Below are 23,242 nucleotides of genomic sequence, written 5' to 3'. Positions count from 1 at the left end.
CCAGTATGTGGGAGCTCATGACCAGGAAGGCCTGGTGAGGCCTGTAACCTGATAACCCCAGTATGTGGGAGCTCATGACCAGGAAGGCCTGGTGAGGCCTGTAACCTGATAACCCCAGTATGTGGGAGCTCTCATGACCAGGAAGGCCTGGTGAGGCCTGTCACCTGATAACCCCAGTATGTGGGAGCTCTCATGACCAGGAAGGCCTGGTGAGGCCTGTAACCTGATAACCACAGTATGTGGGAGCTCTCATGACCAGGAAGGCCTGGTGAGGCCTGTAACCTGATAACCACAGTATGTGGGAGCTCTCATGACCAGGAAGGCCTGGTGAGGCCTGTAACCTAGCGACCACAGTGTGTGGGAGCTCAAAACCAGGAAGGCCGGATGAGGCCTGTAACCTAATAACCACAATATGTGGGAGCCCACATTCAGGAAGGCCGGGTGAGGCCCGTAACCTGACATGTGGGGAACTCACCTTCAGGGAGGCCTGGTGAGGCCTACTACCTGATAACCCCAGCATGTGGGAGCTCATGACCAGGAAGGCCTGGTGAGGCCTGTAACCTGATAACCACAGTATGTGGTAACTACCTTCAGGGAGGCCTGGTGAGGCCTACTACCTGACAGCCACAATACTTGGGAGCTCACATTCAGGGAGGCCCGGTTAGCGGCCTACCACCTGATAATCACATTACGTGAGAACATGCCTTCAGGGAGGCCCGGTGAGGCCTACTACCTGATAGTAGGTCAGGCTAGCTGTCCAGTTGCCTGTCCTTTGGGCTTGCCTACAGGGAGGCCTGGTAAGGCCTACTACCTGATAGCCACCGTAAGTGGGAATTCACCTTCAGGGAGGCCTGAGGAGGCCTACTACCTGAAAGTAATCTTAAACAACTGGTAGCTATGAGCCCTGAATCTGGGTGACGGTTCGAAGGCGGCCTGCTAAGGCCAGCCCACTGGGGACTCGCCTATCAGGGAGGCCTGGTTGGGCCTACTAGCTGACAGCAAGTCAATCTGCTCCAAAGGTACACTGTTGGGAATCATACCACACCAACAAGTAAGTCCCACAATGTTGGGACTCACTTCCGAGGAGGCCTGTTTAGGGCCTACTACCCATCAGTGAGTCAACTGCCCGAACCACCAAGGCCAGCAACACTTTTTTGAAGTGAGCTGGCCTACAGCGCCCACTTGGGGGCTGCCCATACAGGAGGCCTGCTGAGGCCTACTACCTAATGGCGCAGCCTTCGTTGGCAGATAACCTGTTTACACAGCGCCTACAGCATTCTGGTACCTAATCACATTGCCCATGGCAGTGTACTCAGCAAAAGCGCTAGCACCCTTTGAGCAAGGGGAGTACAACATACGCCACTCTGCCTCAATGGAGGCCCCAGAGCCAGGGGCCTACCATCTGTAAGCATGGGCGTCAGCTCATGGCAATGCTCTGGCTTCAGGGGAGCGTACTTCGACCAAAAAAGAAGTGAAGGCTAGAACTTTCCGCTCAACCCGAGCCATAGTGGTGCGAGGTAGGATAATACAGAACTGAAAGTGAAGGACTCAGACCTGCCCTGTATCACAGGGGAATACTCTCCACCTCACCCTGAGGTTTACCAGGGTGCGGGCCCGCCAGTGGCTCTAGGGGTGACAGAAAAAGTATCTGTGCCCAACCTAGGGGAGTGGGGCTTGTTTGTGAGCCAACCACCTACAACCCGACGCTCGAGCAGTAGCTCAGCGAGGTGAGTAAAGCCTATACTGGCAGCCCATATCCGTATGCTAGTTCTGCACGGCAGGGTCGGGCAGACAGACCCAGCCTCTTCGTGAGGCGAAAGGCGGCCTAACCCTGCTCAATAAAGACACATTGTACCGGGGAGGCCTATTTGAGGCCTAACCCAGGATCTTTATAAACCATGCCTCTGCACCACGCTGCATTACACTTGTCGCCCCAGAATGCAGAGAAGGGGGCGGGCCTTGGCCTAACGACTCCCCAGCTACAGAGGCGGCCCTGGTGAGGGCCAGCCTGCAAGCATAGATCTACCTGAGGGCTCGGAGGAGCCACAGCCTTACTAGAAAAATAGTTATTATTTCATACAACTGGCTGCAGAATCGCTCAGCCCACTGAAAACCCAAACAGAGCTCAAGGGGGCGATGTACTCAGGAAGGAAGTCAGACGGTCCCATGGACCGGACATAAGATCTATCTGAAGCACTAGCGTCAGTCTATACTCCAAGATGAAAATCCTATGGGAGGGAGACCAACTACTCTACCCTGAGGTGGCTAACAGCCCGAGGGCTAAGATAGTCGTTCTAGCCACCTAAAGGGGGACTTCAGGGCCCTAATAATCCAAAAATGTACCTTACATGACCCCATAGCTCTATACAGGGAACGAGGTCTGTAGAGAGATAAATTTTAGTGTTAGTTGCACACAAAATTACTCTTAAAGAAGACCACTCAGCTCACCTGCGGCGTGCGAAGTGAAGACTTACCAGACAGTTCTTTATGAACATGGGGTCTACCACCTTTACATGCCTGAAAGAGGCACTCTCCTAACCAAGCAGAGGCAGGCCAACAGAACATTGTTCTAACCATGAGCCCAGCCTCAGGCCTGATGTAGAAAGCGTGAAAGAGAGGAGAGGGCTAAGATATAATCACGCCCTCAGGGGGAGGTGATCCATGCCGATGCTGTGTGCAATGGTGCTGGATCACCTCCCTCAGATCCCTCTTCTTGCGGGAGTTGCACCTCTACAGCGATCTACTCCTCCACGGAGGAGGCGCACGAGAGGCGACACTGGCTCTCTGGCCCTGTCTAAGGTCCCCGGACCATGATGGGCCAGGCCCTCCCGTCTGTCTGGGTGTGGATACGGATCTCAGCGGTATGTATTTGTCCTAATACAGCTGAGCGCGCCCTCGCCTCTCTGAACTTTCCAGCCACCGCCTACACGGAGGTGCCAAAAAGCTCAGAGGGCGAAAGCAGCGAATCGAGGAGAAAGACTTTCTCTCTTCTCCCCGATGTCGGCCAGGATCACTCCGTGGTGCAGCTCAGTAACCGCCTCAGGGGCCCCACCCCCTGGACGAGATCCCCCAGCAGATTGGCCTGGTGTACCTGCAACACCGCCATGATGTGCAGGGTAGCACCGGCCTGACCCGCTGGCGTGTATGCTCTGCCATTCAACTGGCAGGGTTTGAGCTCTCAGTGTAGACGCCTGTCCAGACACGAGATAGTTGCAAACGTCTCGTCAATGGGCGGCATCGACACATACCCATGCTCTCCTATCACCTCAACATCAGTGAGACTAGCCCGCTGATGTCGGTGGACACGGGCAGAGTATGGGTTCTTCCATGTCCTCTCGATCTCAGTATGAGATCGGGAAGAAATGAAAGGCTCACCTGAGCTAGTGGTTTTATGACTGGGGAAAAAACGCTCTCATAGTGAGCGACTTTTCCCCCAACGTTACCATAAAACCACCAGTTCAGCATACACGGGGCAGGGTGGCTGAGAAGATTGATTATCACCACCCTCATCAGCCATCTCCTTTTTGTCCGGAAAAGCACTCACTGCTTAATCTCGTCAGCCGCCGCATCGCCTGAGAGGTTTATACCCCTCTCAAGGCGATCGGCGGGCTTCATCTGGGATCCCTTTTTTTTTTTTTTTTTTTTTTTACACCCAGACGCTGAGCCCTCTTCTCTCAAGGAGAGGGTCAGACGAGATCGGAGCGTTCTCAAAGAAAAACGCTCGCAATTGTACAGGCAGTTCCCTCAAGAACTGCCTGTGCGCCCTCTTCCTTCCCAGACAGAAAAAGCACAGTTGAAAACACTCAGCCTTCTCAGTGCATTTAATAAATACCTGATTTTCAAAAGCGGTTACAGACAAAACAGTCCCTGAAGACGAAAAGATGGTTTGTCATGTTTGCAAGGCGCCCTTATATACTTCCAGGTCGCACGTTAATCATTCACGTTAATGATTCACGGGCTGTCGCCGGTCAATGTGATTGCCGTGATTTGATTGTGATTTCAGACACCTGTCACGCCTGAGGCGTTCCCCCATAGCGTCGATGACGTATTGTTGAGTTCCCTTCGAAAGGGAACCCTCTTTTGTGCAGAACTATTTCCTTCTGCCATGGATTCAAATCTCAAGCTGACAGTTTAAAAGATGCGCCAAAGCCCTCAGGCCCGACTCCACAGGCCCTGGCCCACCCAATGGAGCTTGGCCCATCATGGCCCCACACCAAATAACAACCTACTACAAAATTGGTGGATTTCTGAAATCAGATGGCAAGGTGGTTGATAATGGTTAAATGGTTAATAAACTGATCATTTCATTTGGATGATGTTTCACCATCTATGCAAAGTACACTCTCTTTTTCCTGCTCTCACACATGCATACTGTGCATGTACACAGACGGAAACATTCACATGCACAGAAACTTTATCAATAAGGCAGTTTTGCATCTGCAAAACTATATTTTTCCAGTATCGATGGAGTAACGTCACTGTTTTTGAAGCATTTAAACTTACAGCTTCACTATAGATGCTGCTGCCGAACACTGTTGAGATACGCACAGACTCAGGTGATCCACACACTTCAGCATTCGGTCCATGTCGCTCAAATAACTGCATAGTCTTCATATTAATGGTTCAAGCCTTTCGTTACAAGCTCTAAAATGGCATTTTGGAATTAGCAATGGAGGCTAGGGATGTGAAGCAAGAGCGTTTTAAGGACAAAAACCTGACAAATGAGAAATGTCTTCAAATATCAAGTGATGTTGTACCGTGTCTATTAATGGGTATAGTTACAGTAACTTCTTCAGATAATCAGCTTGAGATCCTTTCCATCTAAACTGTTTTCTTTTTTCTCTTAAGCCTAAAAGTGAATGTTTTATGAGCAGTAGGATAACCATATTCATCCGCACTGTCACGCAGAGCCAAAGCATAACCAAAACAATGTTCTTCTGCAAAATACATGCAGTTTTGTTTTAAAAAAACATAGCTTGATATAAAAAGATACATTTATGAAACCTTACTTTGCCCTTAGTTAGATATACTCAAAATAATTTATCTCTCATGTTAAACCACTATCTACATAGGACCCAGTGGCAAATTCTCGAAGGACATGCTGAGATAAAGCTGTTCTCTGCAAATACATGAGAGCTCACAAACAGGCGCTATGTTTATATATAAATTTCATATTTGAGGTGGAAACAGCTACATTATTGCCTAAAAAACTCTTAAAACTACATTCCGTGACACAAGAATAGTAGCATTTGTAAAATTATAGTGGGTTCTGTGAGAAATACTTTGTGTATATATATATATATATATATATATATATATATATATATATATATATATATATATACACACACAATTTTACCACTGATAGAAATGTTTATAACACAAGGCATAACTTACCTGAACAATCTGATTTTTCACTTCCTTATGTTGACAGAGTCTAGTCAAACACTTGAATGACAACAAACCAAATTTGCATATTGGAGCAACATTTAGTCAAGCAAAAGCTTAATTATATCCAAAAGTTTGACACAAGTTTAAAAAAGGGAAAGAGAGAGAGAGTTAATAGTTCTGAAGGAACCACTATGGAGCTAAATGAGTCTCAAAAAAGATAAATGCACACACTACATTCACATATGCACACACAGGATTCATACATGCACACACATGATTCATAAATACACACACAGGATACACAAATGCGCACAAAATTCACAAATGCACACACAGAATTTAAAAAGCACAGAAGATTCACAAATGCATACAAAATTCACAAATTCACACAAAATTCATAAATACACACACAATTCAGAAATACAAACACAATTTACAAATGCACTCAAGATTCAGAAATGCACAGGGCAAGATTCAGACGTGTATTTCTGATGCACACACAAATATATATTGATTTACAAACTGCTTGCGGTCTGTGAACTTCACTGCATTTGTGTGTGAATTTTGAGACTCCCTTGACTTGGCTCGACACACAAATGCCTTTTTTTAAACAGGGAATGATCAGCAACCAATCAGATATCTCCCTTGGTTTAGCCAATCACAAGAACGCACCCCGCGTGGGGGTTTGTTTACTCATAAGCCAATCACATGAATGCGTTCACACAGCGCATATGCATGTGGCGCGGGCGCGGTGGAGTTCTGTCTGTCAGTTGGTTGAGACATAGACATCATATAGATAGACGCCCTATCGACCGCTACTGTATGGGAAGCCAAACAAACCAAAAGTGGGACGAGACAGCGGGGGTTTACAGAGCTCGCGCCGCGCCGACATGTCATCTGCGCGGTTCAATGGTCCGAGCCGCGCGGCCGACTCGTCAGCGCAGCGCGGACGTGTTTCCTAGCGACAACCAATGGGCAGCGCGGCGCGAACAATCCTCACCAGCGCGGCACTGATCAAACAGCGCAGCGCAAACCATACATGCAAATAAATGTACAATAAAGAAACCCCAGCTTCCTTACAAAACATTGGTTCTCTGCTGAAGTTTAGGAGTTTTTCCCTACAGAAGACAAAGAAGAAGAAAGACAAGATGAAATGCATACATTTCTTATGTTTATTATAGCTATTTAATACTGTTAGTAAAGAGTAGTGTTGTGCGTCGATACTTTGAAGAACTGCACATATATAGAGGCTACGGAAAGAGCTGTACAAAGCAGAAACTTCAATGACTTTCAATTTCGTAGTCGTCTTGAGGAGCACGCCAACCTTCTGGAAATTATATCGGACAGTTTACATGTTCAGGTAATGTATGTTAGTAAGTTTTGCATTCAGCCATCATTTGTAGACTTTAAGCTTTTTATGTCTGAATTCCATAATCATTTGTTATTTTTGAATAAAATTTTAAAACTAAAGATCAATTTTATGTTATTGATATTTTGTGATATTGATTTATAGGGTGAATTCAGTGTGTTTTGGACACTTTTTGCTATTGAGATTAATTGGAAAAAGTGTCCCTCCCAATCAACCTGAATACACACACACACACACACACACACACTATATATCGCCTATATATAGTCTAAAACTGTATAATGTTTTAGAATGACCTTGACCTCATCACCACAATCTATGAACTTCAAGAGGCTATACAAGACTTATGTCTTCTGGTGGACCATTTTCAACCCTCCTGTGAACGCCCCATTTTCACTACCAATTTTACATACCAGGGGACGGCCAAGGTAATGTTTATTTTAAGTTTGACACAGCAGTTTTGCAATTATTCATTTTTCAAGGCTTTTTCTTTAGGTTCATGTAAATCAAATCTGCTGTGCAGTGCAGGGAAATCTGTCAGTTGATGGGTCCCATTGACTTCCATTGTTTTTTTTTATGCTATGGAAGTCAGTGGGATCCATATATTTTTTAGTAACTGACATTCTTCTTTGAAATATCTTCTGGGTTCACTGTTCAGCAGAAAAAATCATACAGGGTTGGAACAACTTATATTAAGGGTGAGTAAATGATGACACAATTTTCATTTTTTTGGGTGAACTATAAAGGCAAAACAAATTTGTTATTGTCTTAAGAATAGTGAAACCATAACATTTTAATTCTAACTTCCAGATATCACATCACAGTGGTGATGAGGTCAAGGTCATTCTAAAACATTATACAGTTTTAGACTATATATAGGCGATATATATAGTGTGTGTGTGTGTGTGTGTGTGTGTGTGTGTGTGTGTGTGTGTGTGTATTCAGGTTGATTGGGAGGGACACTTTTTCCAATTAATCTCAATAGCAAAAAGTGTCCAAATCACACTGAATTCACCCTATAAATCAATATCACAAAATATCAATAACATACAATTGATCTTTAGTTTTAACATTTTATTCAAAATTAACAAATGATTGGAATTCAGACATAAAAAGCTTAAAGTCTACAAATGATGGCTGAATGCAAAACTTACTAACATACATTACCTGACCATGTAAACTGTCCGATATAATTTCCAGAAGGTTGGCGTGCTCCTCAAGACGACTACGAAATTGAAAGTCATTGAAGTTTCTGCTTTGTACAGCTCTTTCCGTAGCCTCTATATATGTGCAGTTCTTCAAAGTATCGACGCACAACACTACTCTTTACTAACAGTATTAAATAGCTATAATAAACATAAGAAATGTATGCATTTCATCTTGTCTTTCTTCTTCTTTGTCTTCTGTAGGGAAAAACTCCTAAACTTCAGCAGAGAACCAATTTTTTGTAAGGAAGCTGGGGTTTCTTTATTGTACATTTATTTGCATGTATGGTTTGCGCTGCGCTGTTTGATCAGTGCCGCGCTGGTGAGGATTGTTCGCGCCGCGCTGCCCATTGGTTGTCGCTAGGAAACACGTCCGCGCTGCGCTGACGAGTCGGCCGCGCGGCTCGGACCATTGAACCGCGCAGATGACATGTCGGCGCGGCGCGAGCTCTGTAAACCCCCGCTGTCTCGTCCCACTTTTGGTTTGTTTGGCTTCCCATACAGTAGCGGTCGATAGGGCGTCTATCTATATGATGTCTATGTCTCAACCAACTGACAGACAGAAGTCCACCGCGCCCGCGCCACATGCATATCGCGCTGTGTGAACGCATTCATGTGATTGGCTTATGAGTAAACAAACCCCCACGCGGGGTGCGTTCTTGTGATTGGCTAAACCAAGGGAGATATCTGATTGGTTGCTGATCATTCCCTGTTTAAAAAAAGGCATTTGTGTGTCGAGCCAAGTCAAGGGAGTCTCAAAATTCACACACAAATGCAGTGAAGTTCACAGACCGCAAGCAGTTTGTAAATCAATATATATTTGTGTGTGCATCAGAAATACACGTCTGAATCTTGCCCTGTGCATTTCTGAATCTTGAGTGCATTTGTAAATTGTGTTTGTATTTCTGAATTGTGTGTGTATTTATGAATTTTGTGTGAATTTGTGAATTTTGTATGCATTTGTGAATCTTCTGTGCTTTTTAAATTCTGTGTGTGCATTTGTGAATTTTGTGCGCATTTGTGTATCCTGTGTGTGTATTTATGAATCATGTGTGTGCATGTATGAATCCTGTGTGTGCATATGTGAATGTAGTGTGTGCATTTATCTTTTTTGAGACTCATTTAGCTCCATAAACCACAGCCATCTTTGTCTAAATTATCGCTTTTGTTTTGCTGGCTTTATGCTCGTAATAACCAGGTACAGATAATGCCACGTCCGGCCCAGGGATTTTCCTTCAAGTCCAAACAATTCTAGAAACACTGAGAATACACACATAAAAAGTTATTTAAATCACGTTGTTTGTGCCTTTACTCTTCCCAACTGAAAAAAATGTGTGCCTTCTAATGTTGTTTAATATACAATTTAGTTATTAAGTGAATTCTAAGTTTAAAATGATTTAATGAAATCCATGTAAAATAATATTTCAACATTATACCATAAAAATAAACGAAAAACGTCAACTTCTAATATGGGCTACTTAAAACTGGATTACTAAGCCCAAAAGCAATATCTACTAACAGAGCAGTTGTGTACCCTATTAGATCGGCTGGGGAAATTTCACGTCATATGCGTGAAAATATTCTGCGAATGTGAGAGTATGTCTGGCTCTGTTCTGAACAAAGCAGGCTTGTTTGACTTTAATGCTTTCCATTACAAACATGCCAAAGTCTCGAAGGCCTGTTTCCTTCTAAGGCTTCAGAAAGCCTCCCTCTGCGTTTATTGAACTAGACACGTCTGTTTGTTGTTTTCCCTCGCAAAGTGGTACAGAGAGCCGAGAGGTGTGGAGCAATATGCGGTAAAGCTAGCTGAAATATTGATGAACATGAGGAGGATTCTCCACAAATACAGTCCCATCCACGTATTTATCACTTGTGCTGCCCCGATTACAATTAGCAAAGTCTAAGTATAGTTATTAACACATTCCTGCCATCTGCTATGGGCTGGCAGCAAATGGAAAGTCTTGGTATTTCCAGAACTCTATAAATAGGCCTCACATCCCACAAGCCCTTCTTGCCACAATCTGCTTGAACACAGCACCAATTCAGTCTGCTCCCAAACAGGATATGACGTCATTTCCCCTTGCCCATAATGTGATTCATTCCCCGGGGTTACAGGTTTTAGGAACATTTTGTAGATTTGAAACTTGTACAAAAGATGACTCACTAAAACAACAAAATTTCATGACATTGATTGCGAAACAACAACTGTGATTTAGAATGTTTCATCTATCTACTCATAAAGTCTAATTTTGATGGGAAAGAAAAGAAAATCACAACAAGATATCTTTAATATCTCAATTGTGTCTCCTGAAGCAATTGAGACTACTGTACATGGAAGTCTAAACAAAACCAAAACAAATAAACCAAACAAAAATAAACCACAAAAAAAGCATATACTTTCTACAAATACAAAATTCCAAAATAAACAAATTTTTTATATTTTTCCAGTGTATAAATGAGTCAAACAAACCTACTTTAAAATTCTCTCGCAATCTTTCGCAAAGGAATCATCATATATGGAGGTCTGTGTCATCAAAAATTTCTGTCCTAGCGATTTCCAGAAGAATCTGAGACAAACTCCATACGTAACCTTCTGGTGCTGATGGTGGTCAAAAATTACATAATTTTTTTTTATTTCAATGGAATGAATGTACAATATTTTAGTCCAATTATGTTTTTCATTTAAAATTTTGTATTTTTAGGGGATTTAGGTACTAGCCTAAATTATATTTATGGAATGCTTATGATCCATTTATTACCTGTTAATCACTTTTTGAGCATAGACCTGAAAATTTACTTTCCCAATTTAAACTTTTAAATCTCAAATGCTTTAGAGCACAGACTTACGTCTGGTCTCTTTTTAAAGAAGACACTTTGCAGATTATTGCTGAAGTAAAATAAGTTTAAAAAGTGAATAATAAAAAAAGGTTTACAAAGTTTAAGTTTATTAATATTAAAATTTTTTACATGAAATATATATTTTAAAAATGCTCTAAAACTATGAGAAAATCAAAGCCATAAATCTAAACAAGTTGTGTTCCAAATTTGAGTTTTTTCCACACAAAAAAATCACTTCCCGATAGCTTCCATTGCAGTCATTTTTGACCGTGAACGGTACAAGTGTAACTATTTTTTCAGGACCATTAATCCTTTTCAAATCTTGTCCATGATTTATTTGTGTGTTCACATAGCAAGTACCAAAACCTTTACAAAGTTTCATACCATTCCGAAGTAAAACATTCTAAAACTTAAAAATATTCGGTCAGAAATGTCTGAAATGACCCAGAGGTTTAAATAGCTATGAAAGATCAAGCACTGAGCAAAACATTTTCCTCTGGGTGGATCTAAAATCAGCTAGATCTCACTGAAGTTCTGAGCTATAAATGACATGTGACCAGCATTCACAACGGAGCCAGAGGAAATGACATTAAGACAACACTGATGGTCCTTCCTGCCAAGTGTCCTGAGCTCTTGCAGACAAAAAATAGTCATGCTTTTAAGAGCTCTTCAAAAAGCATCAGGCACTGGTAAAGGCCATCCACTATAAAAAAAAAATCTAATATTACCGTTTCCTTGCCGTCATTTTATCACAGATCAGAGGTTTAGCATAAAATTCCTTTAATTTTAGACTGGGTATATCCGTTCTCTGTTTTACAGTGTTTTTTTCCCCTCATGTGAAGCGCGTCACACAGGAATGCGTGTCTCAGCACTCTGCGTGAGTGTGTGGTTACCGGTCCACATGTGCAGGCCTGCTCTCATTGAAGCTCTGACTGAATATGAGGCCCACACGAAGCGATTAAAGAAAATAACTTATTAGTCATCATATAGGAGACAAAGCCAAAAGCTTAAAACAAATTCTCTGTGAATCAACAAACAAAGTGAATCTCTGTACAGGTTTATTTGACAGTTAGGAGTCTTGGTCTATACAGTGCGTTACATGGTTTTCATCAGTTAACGACATCCATGTGTTTCTGTCAGCACATTTGAACCGGAACACTTTTCCTCTGAAGGCTTTACCCCACTCGACGTTCCCAAGGGAATTCATGCTGCTTCCTGCATTTACCTCAGATTGCGGTTCTTCCATAACAATAAAAGCTGGATGGCCAAACTGTAAACGGCATAATTCCTTGCTATATGATTAATTGTTGACCTCACATCTGACCATATATATTCATTTATTTATTTAGCTTTATCACAGTATTTATTAAAGCTTTAGTTACGGCAATCATTTGCCAATGGCCACATCCAATAAATAGATTCAGTTCATGAAGTTTGGCTCTATCTCTTCCACATTTTACCTGTGATAAGAAATAACATGATTTCCAATTATTATCTCTGCGAAACTGTGTTCACTGGCTGTCTGATGTTTATTTTACACACAAATGGCAAGCAATGGCTGATTTAGTAATGCATTATGAATTATGATGAAGTAAAACATAGAAATAAATTATAATAAAAAGTAATAATAAATAAAATATAATGTACAATTATGTAGAATAATCTATTATTATACATTATACAATTATTATATTATTGTGATGTCAACTAATTTGAGATAACCTTAATACAATAAATACATTATAATACAAAATAAAATAAAACAATAAATAATGCAGAATTGTTAAATAATCTATAATTATTGATTTTGGACTAGTTATGCATAAGGCTATATATGTATGTAATTACAGCTTGTTGAAGGCAGTTACTGCTGCACTATTTAAAAATGAATTATTCTTTTTCCACACTGGTCTATTCTTGTGATATTTCATATGAACTTGCCCCATAACAATTAAACATTCGGTGGCTGGTCACTTTACATGCCAGAATATGCTGGCAACTCAAGACTAGTACGACATTTATGAGCATAAAATGTCCAACAATATGTCAGAGAGAAAAAGAAAGCACAAAGTGAGAGAGACAGAGAGCTCCTCACCAGCAGGAAATGTCTTAAGTTCAACAGTTTGTGTAAATACCGCTTCTCTGGAATAGAGAACGTTTAGAGTCATTTAATAACTTTTTTTTCCAGGAAGTGTGAACATACTGGTGTGTATTGATTCAGAGGAAACTACTACAAGCATGGCATTGACATTTAGAGGCGAGTAAAGGAGTAGGGCAGGGGCAGTATAGGATAAACTTCAGAAAACCGAATTGTACAGAATTGTGCAGAAAATAACTACAATAACAAAAATTAAATCTAAATTGAAACATTTGAAACATTGAAACATTTTTAAATGATTATAAGCCACTAATGCAACATGTACACTATCAGTCAAAGGTTTTGGACACTATTTTTCACATAAAGTCTGAAAATTATAGGCCTAGTGACCAAAATGTTAAACAAATCTTCTATAAAACAATATACAGTTTACTTTCCTTAAAGTAGTTTAGCCACTCTTTGTGTGTTCCCTTTTTTTTTTTTTTTTTGACTAATAGTTTTTGTTAATAGTACTTTAAGCATAATGCCTGTGCATTTCAGCTTCATTTAGAAGGACACAGTGTGAGAACAAGCCTGTATGACAACATTAAACTTAAAGGGGTACTTCAACGCTGCCATAAATGTGGAAATCAGTGCTAGAGAAAACAGAGAGAAAAAAAGCTGTTGTCTTTCTTTTTGCCAAATAGGGAAAACGTCAACACCCATAATGCACTGGGCATGTTGCTGTCTAAGGCCTCTCCCACCAGTCTGCTATAGATTTGCTTACCGGAGTCCAACTTTGCATTAGTAGAAAATACCTCTTAGCAAACTTTTAGTGACAATTATTTTTTGGAAACGCACCCCTGGATGACCCTGAACACAGTGTTTTAGGCCAAACGGTAGGGAAAAACTGAGGAAACGTTTTCGGTCCAGGTAACACAGAGAATGAGCAAACATTGTTAATGTACGCATACTACCGAAATTTTACAAATACAAAGGGGGTTAAAAATCGCAGAAGTTACACTTGAATTAAACAAGCAACAAATTCTAACATACAACAAAATACAAGCCAAGTGATTTATATTTGGCACAGTGGCATCCTAAGTGTACTCGGTATTGCTTGTAAAATGTTTTCCTTGTGAAGGTAAGATATAGAGTACATTTTGTTGCATGTTGCATCAAAAGCACCAATGCTGTCAGCTGTCACAACATCTGTATTCTTTGCCAATGGTCCACCAACACAAGAGTACATTATTTTGTGGTCTGGCTGGTGTGTTAAATCCTCTATCCCAAAATATACCAAAGCTACTTATGCTGGGTACACACCAAAAGATAATCGGGCTGATTTTGGGCACAAAAACAAACGTTTGCATGAACCGACCTGAATCCGAACATCATTTGTAAATATCTGTCCGAACCCGGCTCGTCGGATACCGGCGGGTTCTGTCGAACTCATTTCCATCCTCTAATTCTGAAGTCTCGTGAGATTTTGCGAGATTTCCTTTGTTCACAGTCGAGACTCAGGTTGAAAATCTGTTAGTGTGCTGTCATTGTCACATCATGGCACACCACACACTATAGGAGCAAAACGGTTAAATCTAGGAATTTTTGTCCTCATGTTTGTGGTCTATCACATTTTGAAAATCTTATAAGATGTAAAAAATATTTTGGTGTGTACCCAGCATTAGGAAACGTTTAATTTAAACATCATACAAAGCCCGGAAATGGAATAGCATGTGTTTTATTTCTCTTATTTATTTGCTGTTTGCTAATAACCACATATTACCCTTAAAGGAATGGTTCACTTAAAAGGGAAATTCTGTCATCATTTACTCACCCTCAAGTTGTTTCAAACCATTATGAATTCAATCCAATGCTGAACACAAAAGAAGATATTTTGAAGAATGTCGATAAACAAACAGTTGATGGACCCCATTGACTTCCATATTGGTATTATTTTTTGTCCTACTATGGAAGTCAATGGGGTCCAAAACTGTCTGGTTACCGACATTCTTCTAAATATCTTCCTTTGTGTTCAACAGAATAAAGAAATTGCTAAAGGTTTGAAATAACTTGAGGGTGAGTAAATGATAACATCATTTTCATTTTTAAGTGAACTATTCATTTAAAAAAATTTCTGCATTCAATATTTTCTTTCTCTTTGAAAGCTGATCAAGTGGAGATTTTTGATGTGGTGTGATTCATTCTAGGATTGTAAACAGTGAAGCACACATACACTTTTGATGAAAGACACGGACATAAAGAAGATCCTTGTTTAATCGCTTAAATGTCATATCAAAAGGTTAAAAGAACAAAACGTGATGCGACAAACTGAGAATATTGTTTCATCAAGCAACAAACTGCTCTGAGTTGTCAGTTATACAATACAAAAAAAATAAACTACTTAAACATATAGAGCTCCAGCAACATATAAACAACAGGAGTGTAAAATAGACTTTTATGTATGACTGCAATACAAAAGCTCTATAAATTACTGTATAAAAAGCAACAAACACACCTGAAAGCCTGAGACAAGAGGATCAAACCCTCTGCTTTGATTTAAAAAAGATATATTAGTCCTCAAAAAGCTTGTGGAAGGTCTCAAACTGGCACTGTTTGAGGGATGCAGTCAGCTTTCACACGACCGTCCGCTCACCTCGACACTTCCTGTAGCTGCTGTAGACCGCGGAGAGCAGATAAACGCTGGCGGTGAGGCAGGCGAAGACCGAAGCGGTGAGGTAGACCTTGTACAAGCAGTGATGTTTGTAGACGTCCAGGTTGCAGTAGGAGTTCTTTTGGGTTTTGTAGATCATGATCCCAATCGTGGACAGATACAGCAGAGTGGCGGCGACGTCGTGGATCACGTTGCTTAACAACCAGCGTTCTCCTCCGACGATGGGAACGAGGTCCTGCTTGTCCAGAAGAGTGACGATGAAGACGGCTAACGTGAGGAGCCAGAAAAGCACGGCCACGAAAAGCACATAGTGGATGGAGCCCTCATACTTGTTGGCTGCGATTGTGACCCAAAGCCCGGCTCCCAGCAGAATCTGGAGGACCCGTACAATCCCGACAAAGCTCTTGAGGAATTCCAGGAAACTTCTCCTCACCTGTGGCTGAGAGGGCATCTCCTCTTTTTGTTGAAGAGAGCTTCTCCTGGTGTTGAGGGTGGGGGCTGTTTGCCACAAACAGAGAAACAAAGGGAAGAAAGAGCCTACCGGAGAGTTAAGGAGTGGCTGGTAAGGGTTTTGGAGGAGGATAGCCCTGCAAAGCACACAGAGTGAATCTTCGGCTCAGCCCCGGGGTTTTGAAATGACTTCTGTCTGTTCGTCTCTTCCGTTTCCTGTGGTAGCTGTGGAGTTGTGTCTCTCTCCCCCTCTTTCTGAGCAGAGAGCAGGAGGAGAAACAGAACAGAGGGCAGGACTTGAAACACTAGCCACTTTCCCCTCCTCCTCTTCCTTGTTGTCCATCACTCTCTCAGTCGGCTAGTTAGAAAATTCCTGTGTGTGTGCAAACAGTGGCCCCAGAAAGTTTTTGGACACACTTAAAAATGTGAATGTCTTTGCATTAGAAAACACACCAAAAAAGGAAATCAAACTAAGAGGCATTTGTTTTAAATAAGATAACAGGATAAGGTTTAGGATATATATTTTAAATTATAACAACGGAGTATGTTTAAAATTGAGATAAAGAATGTGTTTACGTTGTGGGAACTGACTTTATATATCCAATAAAAACACCTTTTTTTCTTAGCAAAAGTTACTTTGATAAAGTTCTGAGAAATGGTCTAGCATTATTTGTTTGCTATTTGGTATATTTATATAATATTTCTAAATACATTTTACATTACACGTTTTACGCTACTATTCAAAAGTTTGGGGTCGGTGTGTGTTTTTGAAAAACAATGATCTCTTATGCTCACTAGGCTGCATTGGATCAAAAATACAGTAAAACAGTAATATTGTGAAGTATTGTCACCATTTAAAATAGCTGTTTTCTATTTGAATATGTTTTTAAAAGTAATTTATTCCTGTGATGGCCAAGTTGAATTTTACTCCAGTCTTCAGTGTCACATGATCCTTCAGAAATCATTATAATATGCTGATTTGTTGCGCAAGACATTTATTATTATTATTATCATCAATGTTGAAAACAGTTGTGCTTTTTTGGGGGGGATTTTTAGGAATTCATAGAAATATTTTGTAACATTACAAACGACAAATGATCATTTTTGATCAATTTAATGCAACCTGAATAAAACAATTCTAATTATTTTTTTTATAAAAAATATCAAAGGTTAGGGCAAGTCTCTTTTGTTAAAAACAAAAGGTTTATGTTAAAGAATTGTACTTCTTTGTTCTTCATGATTGTTTACTGTAAATGTTGTAGCAAAGCTTATAATAGGCGTTTTAAAGGCAGATTTTCATTGTGACAACTTACCCCACATGTAGTGTGATGACATGCCATATTATCACAAAACGCCGGTGGAATTATTCAATAGCGTTTAACAGAAAATTACTTAAAATAAACTTTAAAATAAACCAGATAAATATTCACTGGAATAAAAAGTGACATCTAAAAAGTCTATAAAGTAAGTTTGCAATAGAGTGTTAGGGTGCTTGTCTCTCCATTTCCTCCCGTGAACAATATTCTGTTCTCCAAATAGACAAGAAAAGGTTTTCTGCAATAAGCCTCTTTTGGATGTTAATCTACAACTTAAAACATGCTATCCTAACATGTTAGCCTTCACCACATTCAAGCTTTAAAATGTGATGGAAAAATATGCATCAGACTGAGGCAAGAATGTGGGATCCTTTTGTTTCTCCAAACTATACCATCTTATCACTGCTGGTATGTTCTGTCCATGAAATCAATGTTTTTCATGGTCCATGACCAAAGTCTGACAGATGAGATCAGAGCCTGGGTGCCTTGACGTCAATGAATACAGACACAGCCCTCAAACTATACGTGGCCATTTTAGTGCACCGCCCCTTTAAAGAATCGGGCCACAGGAAGACCTAGTGGGAGGGGTTAGTTAGATTCACATTCTCATTGGGTGATTTATTTTCTCATGCTTCCTGTTGGGAGCAAAATGCAGCTCTACAGCTGAGTATGTAAAGACCAACAGCTGCAAACTGAGTAATGATATAATATTGTGCATTCAAATCAATTCTCTAATGTAGCCTACAGCAAATGCCGTGGCAGCAAACAACGCCTTAAACGGCTATCATTTGCAGTCTTTGAAATCACATAATGTGCTCTGATGCATCATACAAATGCCCCAAGAGACCTCACAGCTATGACGAAAGATATCCTGCACTTTTTCATGAAAGCTGGACGTCATCCTGAGTTCAAAACACTTTTAGATTCATGAACTTGTTTACACTGTGTATTCCCTATTCTAATATTGTCACCATATTTCAACAATAAATATATTTTGGAAACTTTCGGTCATATAAATGAATAAAATATTGTGTTGCCGTCTACTGGCCTACTATAATATCCAGTTACTATTTATTTTGATGGTTCACTTTTGTTTGCTAACTATAAGTAACTTTGCAACTACTTGTCAACTAACTCTCAATAGAGTATTAGTAGACCCCTAGGTTAGGGTTTGGGTTAGTAGATTGAGTTGACAAATACTTATAGTCAGTAGAATGTCTGTTGGGGGAGCATCAAAATAAAGTGTTAGCAGATATTAAGCAGACAGTCTACTAATACTCTTATGAATATTAGTTGACATGTAGTTGCAAAGTTGCTTAGATAATTAGTTAGTGGAATGTCTAAAGTGCACCATTGAAATAAAGTGTTACCTTGTATCCTGTTAAAAGCCAACATTTTACATGTGATCACCCTATATGGCTGCGTTCCAGTCCAAAATTGTCATGCCCTTCATTTGCTAAATTCCCTCCGTTTCGTTCACTCGGATGTATGTCATGCTTACGTTGCACAAGTGCCCACTACTGGCGGAAACTGCAATGGGCTGAATTGGAACGTCCTAAGACCTTGATCACTTGGAATCACTTATTGTGGGACATATAGGTGCCTGAAGTGTACATATGAAGTAGACTCGCTCCCTCTGTCAAAATCGAGGGAGCGATTGTCTGTCCATATTAACTTCCCTCGTCCACTTCATGAAGTGGAACTCACTTCAAAATGGCGGCAGGGATTCCCCCGAGGGGAAGTGCTTAGGGAAGTTAGCAAGTGCATGTCTAAAAGTGGACTGGAACGCAGCCCACAACGCTTCTCGTGCACTTCCTGTGAGAAATAGCTCAACGGACATTTACCATAAACTAACAACCATGTCAATGCAAAGTTCAGTGAGCAACACTTAATGTAAACTTTGCATTGCAAGAAGGTTATTTTCTCTGAGACACTTGATGTTATTAAACAGTGAACCAAACACTGCAAGAAATAAATATATATATAGGTAGATAGCAGGAACGGATTTAAATGACAAAAATAAGAACACTCTACCGCACACTGTTGACTTTACTCTTTTATTTTATTCAAAGTGAATCAATTTCATGCAGTGTCTACAAAACGACTTTGATTTCACTTAATGCTTGAGAAACTTACAAATCTGGCTCTTATCAATATCAAAGCAACGTAAATGATCAAAAGATGCTGTAAAAAATTGTCTGTCTGATGTTCATTAAATTATTTAAGACATTGTTGTTGTTGTTTTGTTTTTTATTCTGGTCATTTAAAAGTCACTGTTAAGGAAAAAAATGCATCTCTAAGGTCCTGGATGACAGGTCCGTTAATTTGAGTTCAAGTCCTGAATTTCTTGAGAAAAGTGGCCACTGGCCTGTAACTGCAAGAAAAGGGCAAAATTACCAAATGAAATGAGTCAAAATTAAAATGTCTCTCCTGTGTAGTAGAAGGAACAAGATATAGTCAAAATATAACTTAGTAATAAAAACAAATACAAAGAAAAAACAAAGCTATTAGGATCAAGCAAGGTGTCGCAAAAATAAAACTAAACTAATGTCATTTGCAGAAAAATATGGATTTTAAAATGTATTGTTTTGATTGTTGCAACATACTCTGATCCCTATAGGCATCATAATGTCATTAAGCATCTATAATTCCCTCAATCGTGTAGTGTAAAAAAAGTACATGGAAAAAAAAATCAAGATTTTACCACATTTGTGATCAGGTTTGAGTTGATCATGGATCCTGCCACTAGATGGCAGTCTAGGCAAAGGTGAGCCAGTTTTCTTGGTTTAGTCTGTTTTCAGAACACTACCATTCTGCTCTACCACCATCTCTCTTCTGAACAACATGTATATTTGGCACAACATACAAATTTGCACCGACTAAATGGATAATCTACTAGTAAAATGTGCAGAATACAATAAGCAAACAACACTGTGGTGTTGTATCCCACCGTTTCTTTTCAAACACTAAGCATAATCCAACACACATGGCTCAATGATATTATTATTATTATTAAGCAGAAGAAGAACAGACTACTAAAAATAAAAACTGAATCCCTTTAACAGTGTAGACTCCAGGGCCTATTCCATGAAGCCGGTTTAGCAGGCAGGGATGTTCAGTTTAGTTTGCACCAACCCTGGGATTTATAGGCACCATTAAAGTGGCTTGGCTTTTAGCTGTGTTCATCGCCATAGTAACTTGCACTCCACGGCTTGCTCTGGGGCAGTTTATGTTCTAGGTAGATCTTAAACCGTAATTGGACCAACTATATGCAAAGTGACACGTTTCTGACTCAATACAGTAACTCCCCCAGTTTCTCTTGCTCCAAATTAAAGGTCAATACATAAAAGTCAAGTTACCTTCATGTATAGCCTATAGCAATTTATACAATACAGATTGTTTCAAAGCAGCTTTACAGTGATAGTAGAACATTATTAAATGATTGCAAACATAGGCTGTACAGCTGCTCTTTAAGGAAATAGTGGCATTATTCAAGTTAGTTCAGTGTTCAGTCAGTTCCGTTGTAGAGATCCCCTTATGAAAAAGAAGTTTAGGCTATTCAAGAAGGCTATTAGTACACTTCTTTTAAAATTAAAATAAGAAACTATACTTTTTAGTCTTTCATTGTTTTCATTGTATGTACTTCTCAGAATAAAATTTAAGAATAGGACTTCTTAGAAATATACTTACAATTGCACTAAGTATACTTGACTTATAGGCCTACTGACAGAAAAGTCTAGTATATTTGGCCTAGTACAAGGTCTCTCAGTCTTTGATTGAGATAAAGGTAGCCTACTTAAAAGTATAATTAAGTCTATTCTAAGTATACATAGCTTGTATTTGTGTTTACTCTTTTGATTGAGTAGACAATTGAATGTTTTTTTTTTTTCACTTAGTTTTACATAGCCTACTGTACTGTCTTATAACCTTAACATTGTTTGAAAATATTGATTTATAAAGAAAACAGATATGTCCCCAATTCTGATTATCTGCATTTATGTGTAGGCTAGTCCACTGGCAGTGTACAAAGGAATATACAAATCTACTCTTTCCCAATCCCAGCCATTGATTGATTTGTTTTGCCTTTCCATGTTTGTCCTGTTATACGGAAGAGGGCGCTATTACGCATTTTATGAAGGAGTACAGAATCTCCGCATCCAAAACACAAACGAAGAAGGAGAAACAAGTGATAGAAGATTGCTCACAGACACAAATATAAAATAACGCGCATAAAGAGCATGTATGAAATTTATATAATTGTAAGGAGTATTGTCCTATGACCACGCACATGAACTCGACAGTCGACTACTGTGGACTTCGACCGAAAACAGGAAGTAAATACAGGTATGTGCGCTTGTTGAATTAACATCATTTTTATTAATATCTTTCACATCTAATGCAGTCATTCACCGTGTTCACTCTGAAGGAATCACTCAACATGGCTGGGCACTTGTAATGACCCATCAAGGATGTTAAGAGGATAAAAGCAGGTTTAAAACTTTCCCCATTCAAGTCAATAGGGTGCAAATTTTAAAAAGAGGATAACACGGTGTAGGCAACACCGATTTTTGTCGTTGTTATTGACAGCACTCCAAATTTACAAAAAAATTAGCTCAATGTTAAAATTGACCGGAGTTCTCCTTTAAAGCCAAAAAAAATGTATCAATGCAATTTTTGACGTAAACTCAATAAAAGCCTTCCTTCCGCTGCAAGAAATAGTCCCTAAGCAGCGTTACAAAAGTTACAATATTTCACCATTAGATGGTGGCAAAGAATATCTTTATGAGTGAGTCAGTCAGAGAAGACCTTTACGTATATTGAAAGAACTTGTTGAGAACACGGAAAAGGAAGATGCAACTGACAAATTCCGGGTGTCAGGGCCTGGGAAAAAACCCTTAACTGTTAAAAGGACAACAACAAAAATCACAGCGGATATTGAAAGGGATTTTTTTATGACGAATATAGGACTGACCTGAAGGAAAATGCAATATTTACTGTAAATGCAGGTACACTTGCTTACTCGATCTCTCACAATACTCTATATGCATCAGTGAACAATATCAATGAGAACATTATGATTACGTTGCTAAGAGTGGTTGCTAGGGGTGTTGTGTAGTGATTCATAGAACCGGTGAAGCGTCTTATAGTGAAAAATATAGTGAATTTTATGCAAACCTAAGCATCTTAGAGTTCCTCTGGAAGTGCCATTAAATATTAACTCTACTAAAGATTCCAAAGATTGAAGAGCAGAGAGGCTGGTATAGACCCCATAATATCATTTTTCTTTTTCCTCTCTCTTATGGACTGTCTCTCAGGATAAATATAGACCTATTTTAGAATCTGCAGAGAGAAAGAGAAGAGAGAGGAAGAAGTGACAGAAGGCCTGAAGTGCTAAATCCATCCAGTCACTTTTTGCCAATGTCCTGATTTCCTATCAGGAACAGATTTCATTTATTTATTTCATGCCATACATTTAAGAATCCCATTTTAGTCCCATAAAGAAGTCTGTGTGAAACAATCTGTTATTCCAGATACTGTATGTCCTTAAATAAATATATGTGCAATGCTTTGGGAATGAAGAATGCATCAAAACGAGTAATCTGCAGTGTCATAACAAGCCTCAATGGATTTATGGAGGCGTTTAGCTGGCTGGTAAAAGATTCATTTACACATGTGTGCATACATTTAAACCAGTACACACCCACGCAAAAACACGTGCGTGCATACATACTTGTACTTGTGCCTCCAGGTTTGTAAAACTGCTGAGAGAAAGTGACAGTGGAGAGAGAGGAAAGAGGAGAACAGATGAAGACCTCCTGAGCTGGGAGTCACCTCACTGTACTATGAGCCTTCGAGAAAAAAAAAAAAAAAAAACTCAACTACTATCCAAGTTGCCATAGCAACATCAGCACGCTATTACAG

General features: G+C 39.9%; 1 protein-coding gene across 1 annotated transcript; it reads right to left on the bottom strand.

The window, feature by feature from the left end:
* Positions 1–14,963: 14,963 nt before the first annotated feature.
* marveld1 (MARVEL domain containing 1) lies at positions 14,964–16,461 on the bottom strand. The gene has a single exon (XM_079635763.1). It carries the CDS (start codon positions 16,003–16,005, stop codon positions 15,517–15,519), a length of 489 nt encoding a protein of 162 aa, XP_079491889.1. The 5' UTR covers positions 16,006–16,461; the 3' UTR covers positions 14,964–15,516.
* Positions 16,462–23,242: the final 6,781 nt, after the last annotated feature.

This window comes from Phoxinus phoxinus (genome assembly GCF_949152265.1).
Source record: "Phoxinus phoxinus genome assembly, chromosome: 14".
NCBI lineage: Eukaryota > Metazoa > Chordata > Actinopteri > Cypriniformes > Leuciscidae > Phoxinus > Phoxinus phoxinus.
Note: the sequence above shows the minus strand (reverse complement) of the source record. Positions and strands in the feature narration are given on the sequence as shown.

Excerpts from the sequence above, each read along its gene's own strand:
- marveld1 (XM_079635763.1), bottom strand. The coding sequence starts at position 16,005 with ATGCCCTCTCAGCCACAGGTGAGGAGAAGTTTCCTGGAATTCCTCAAG.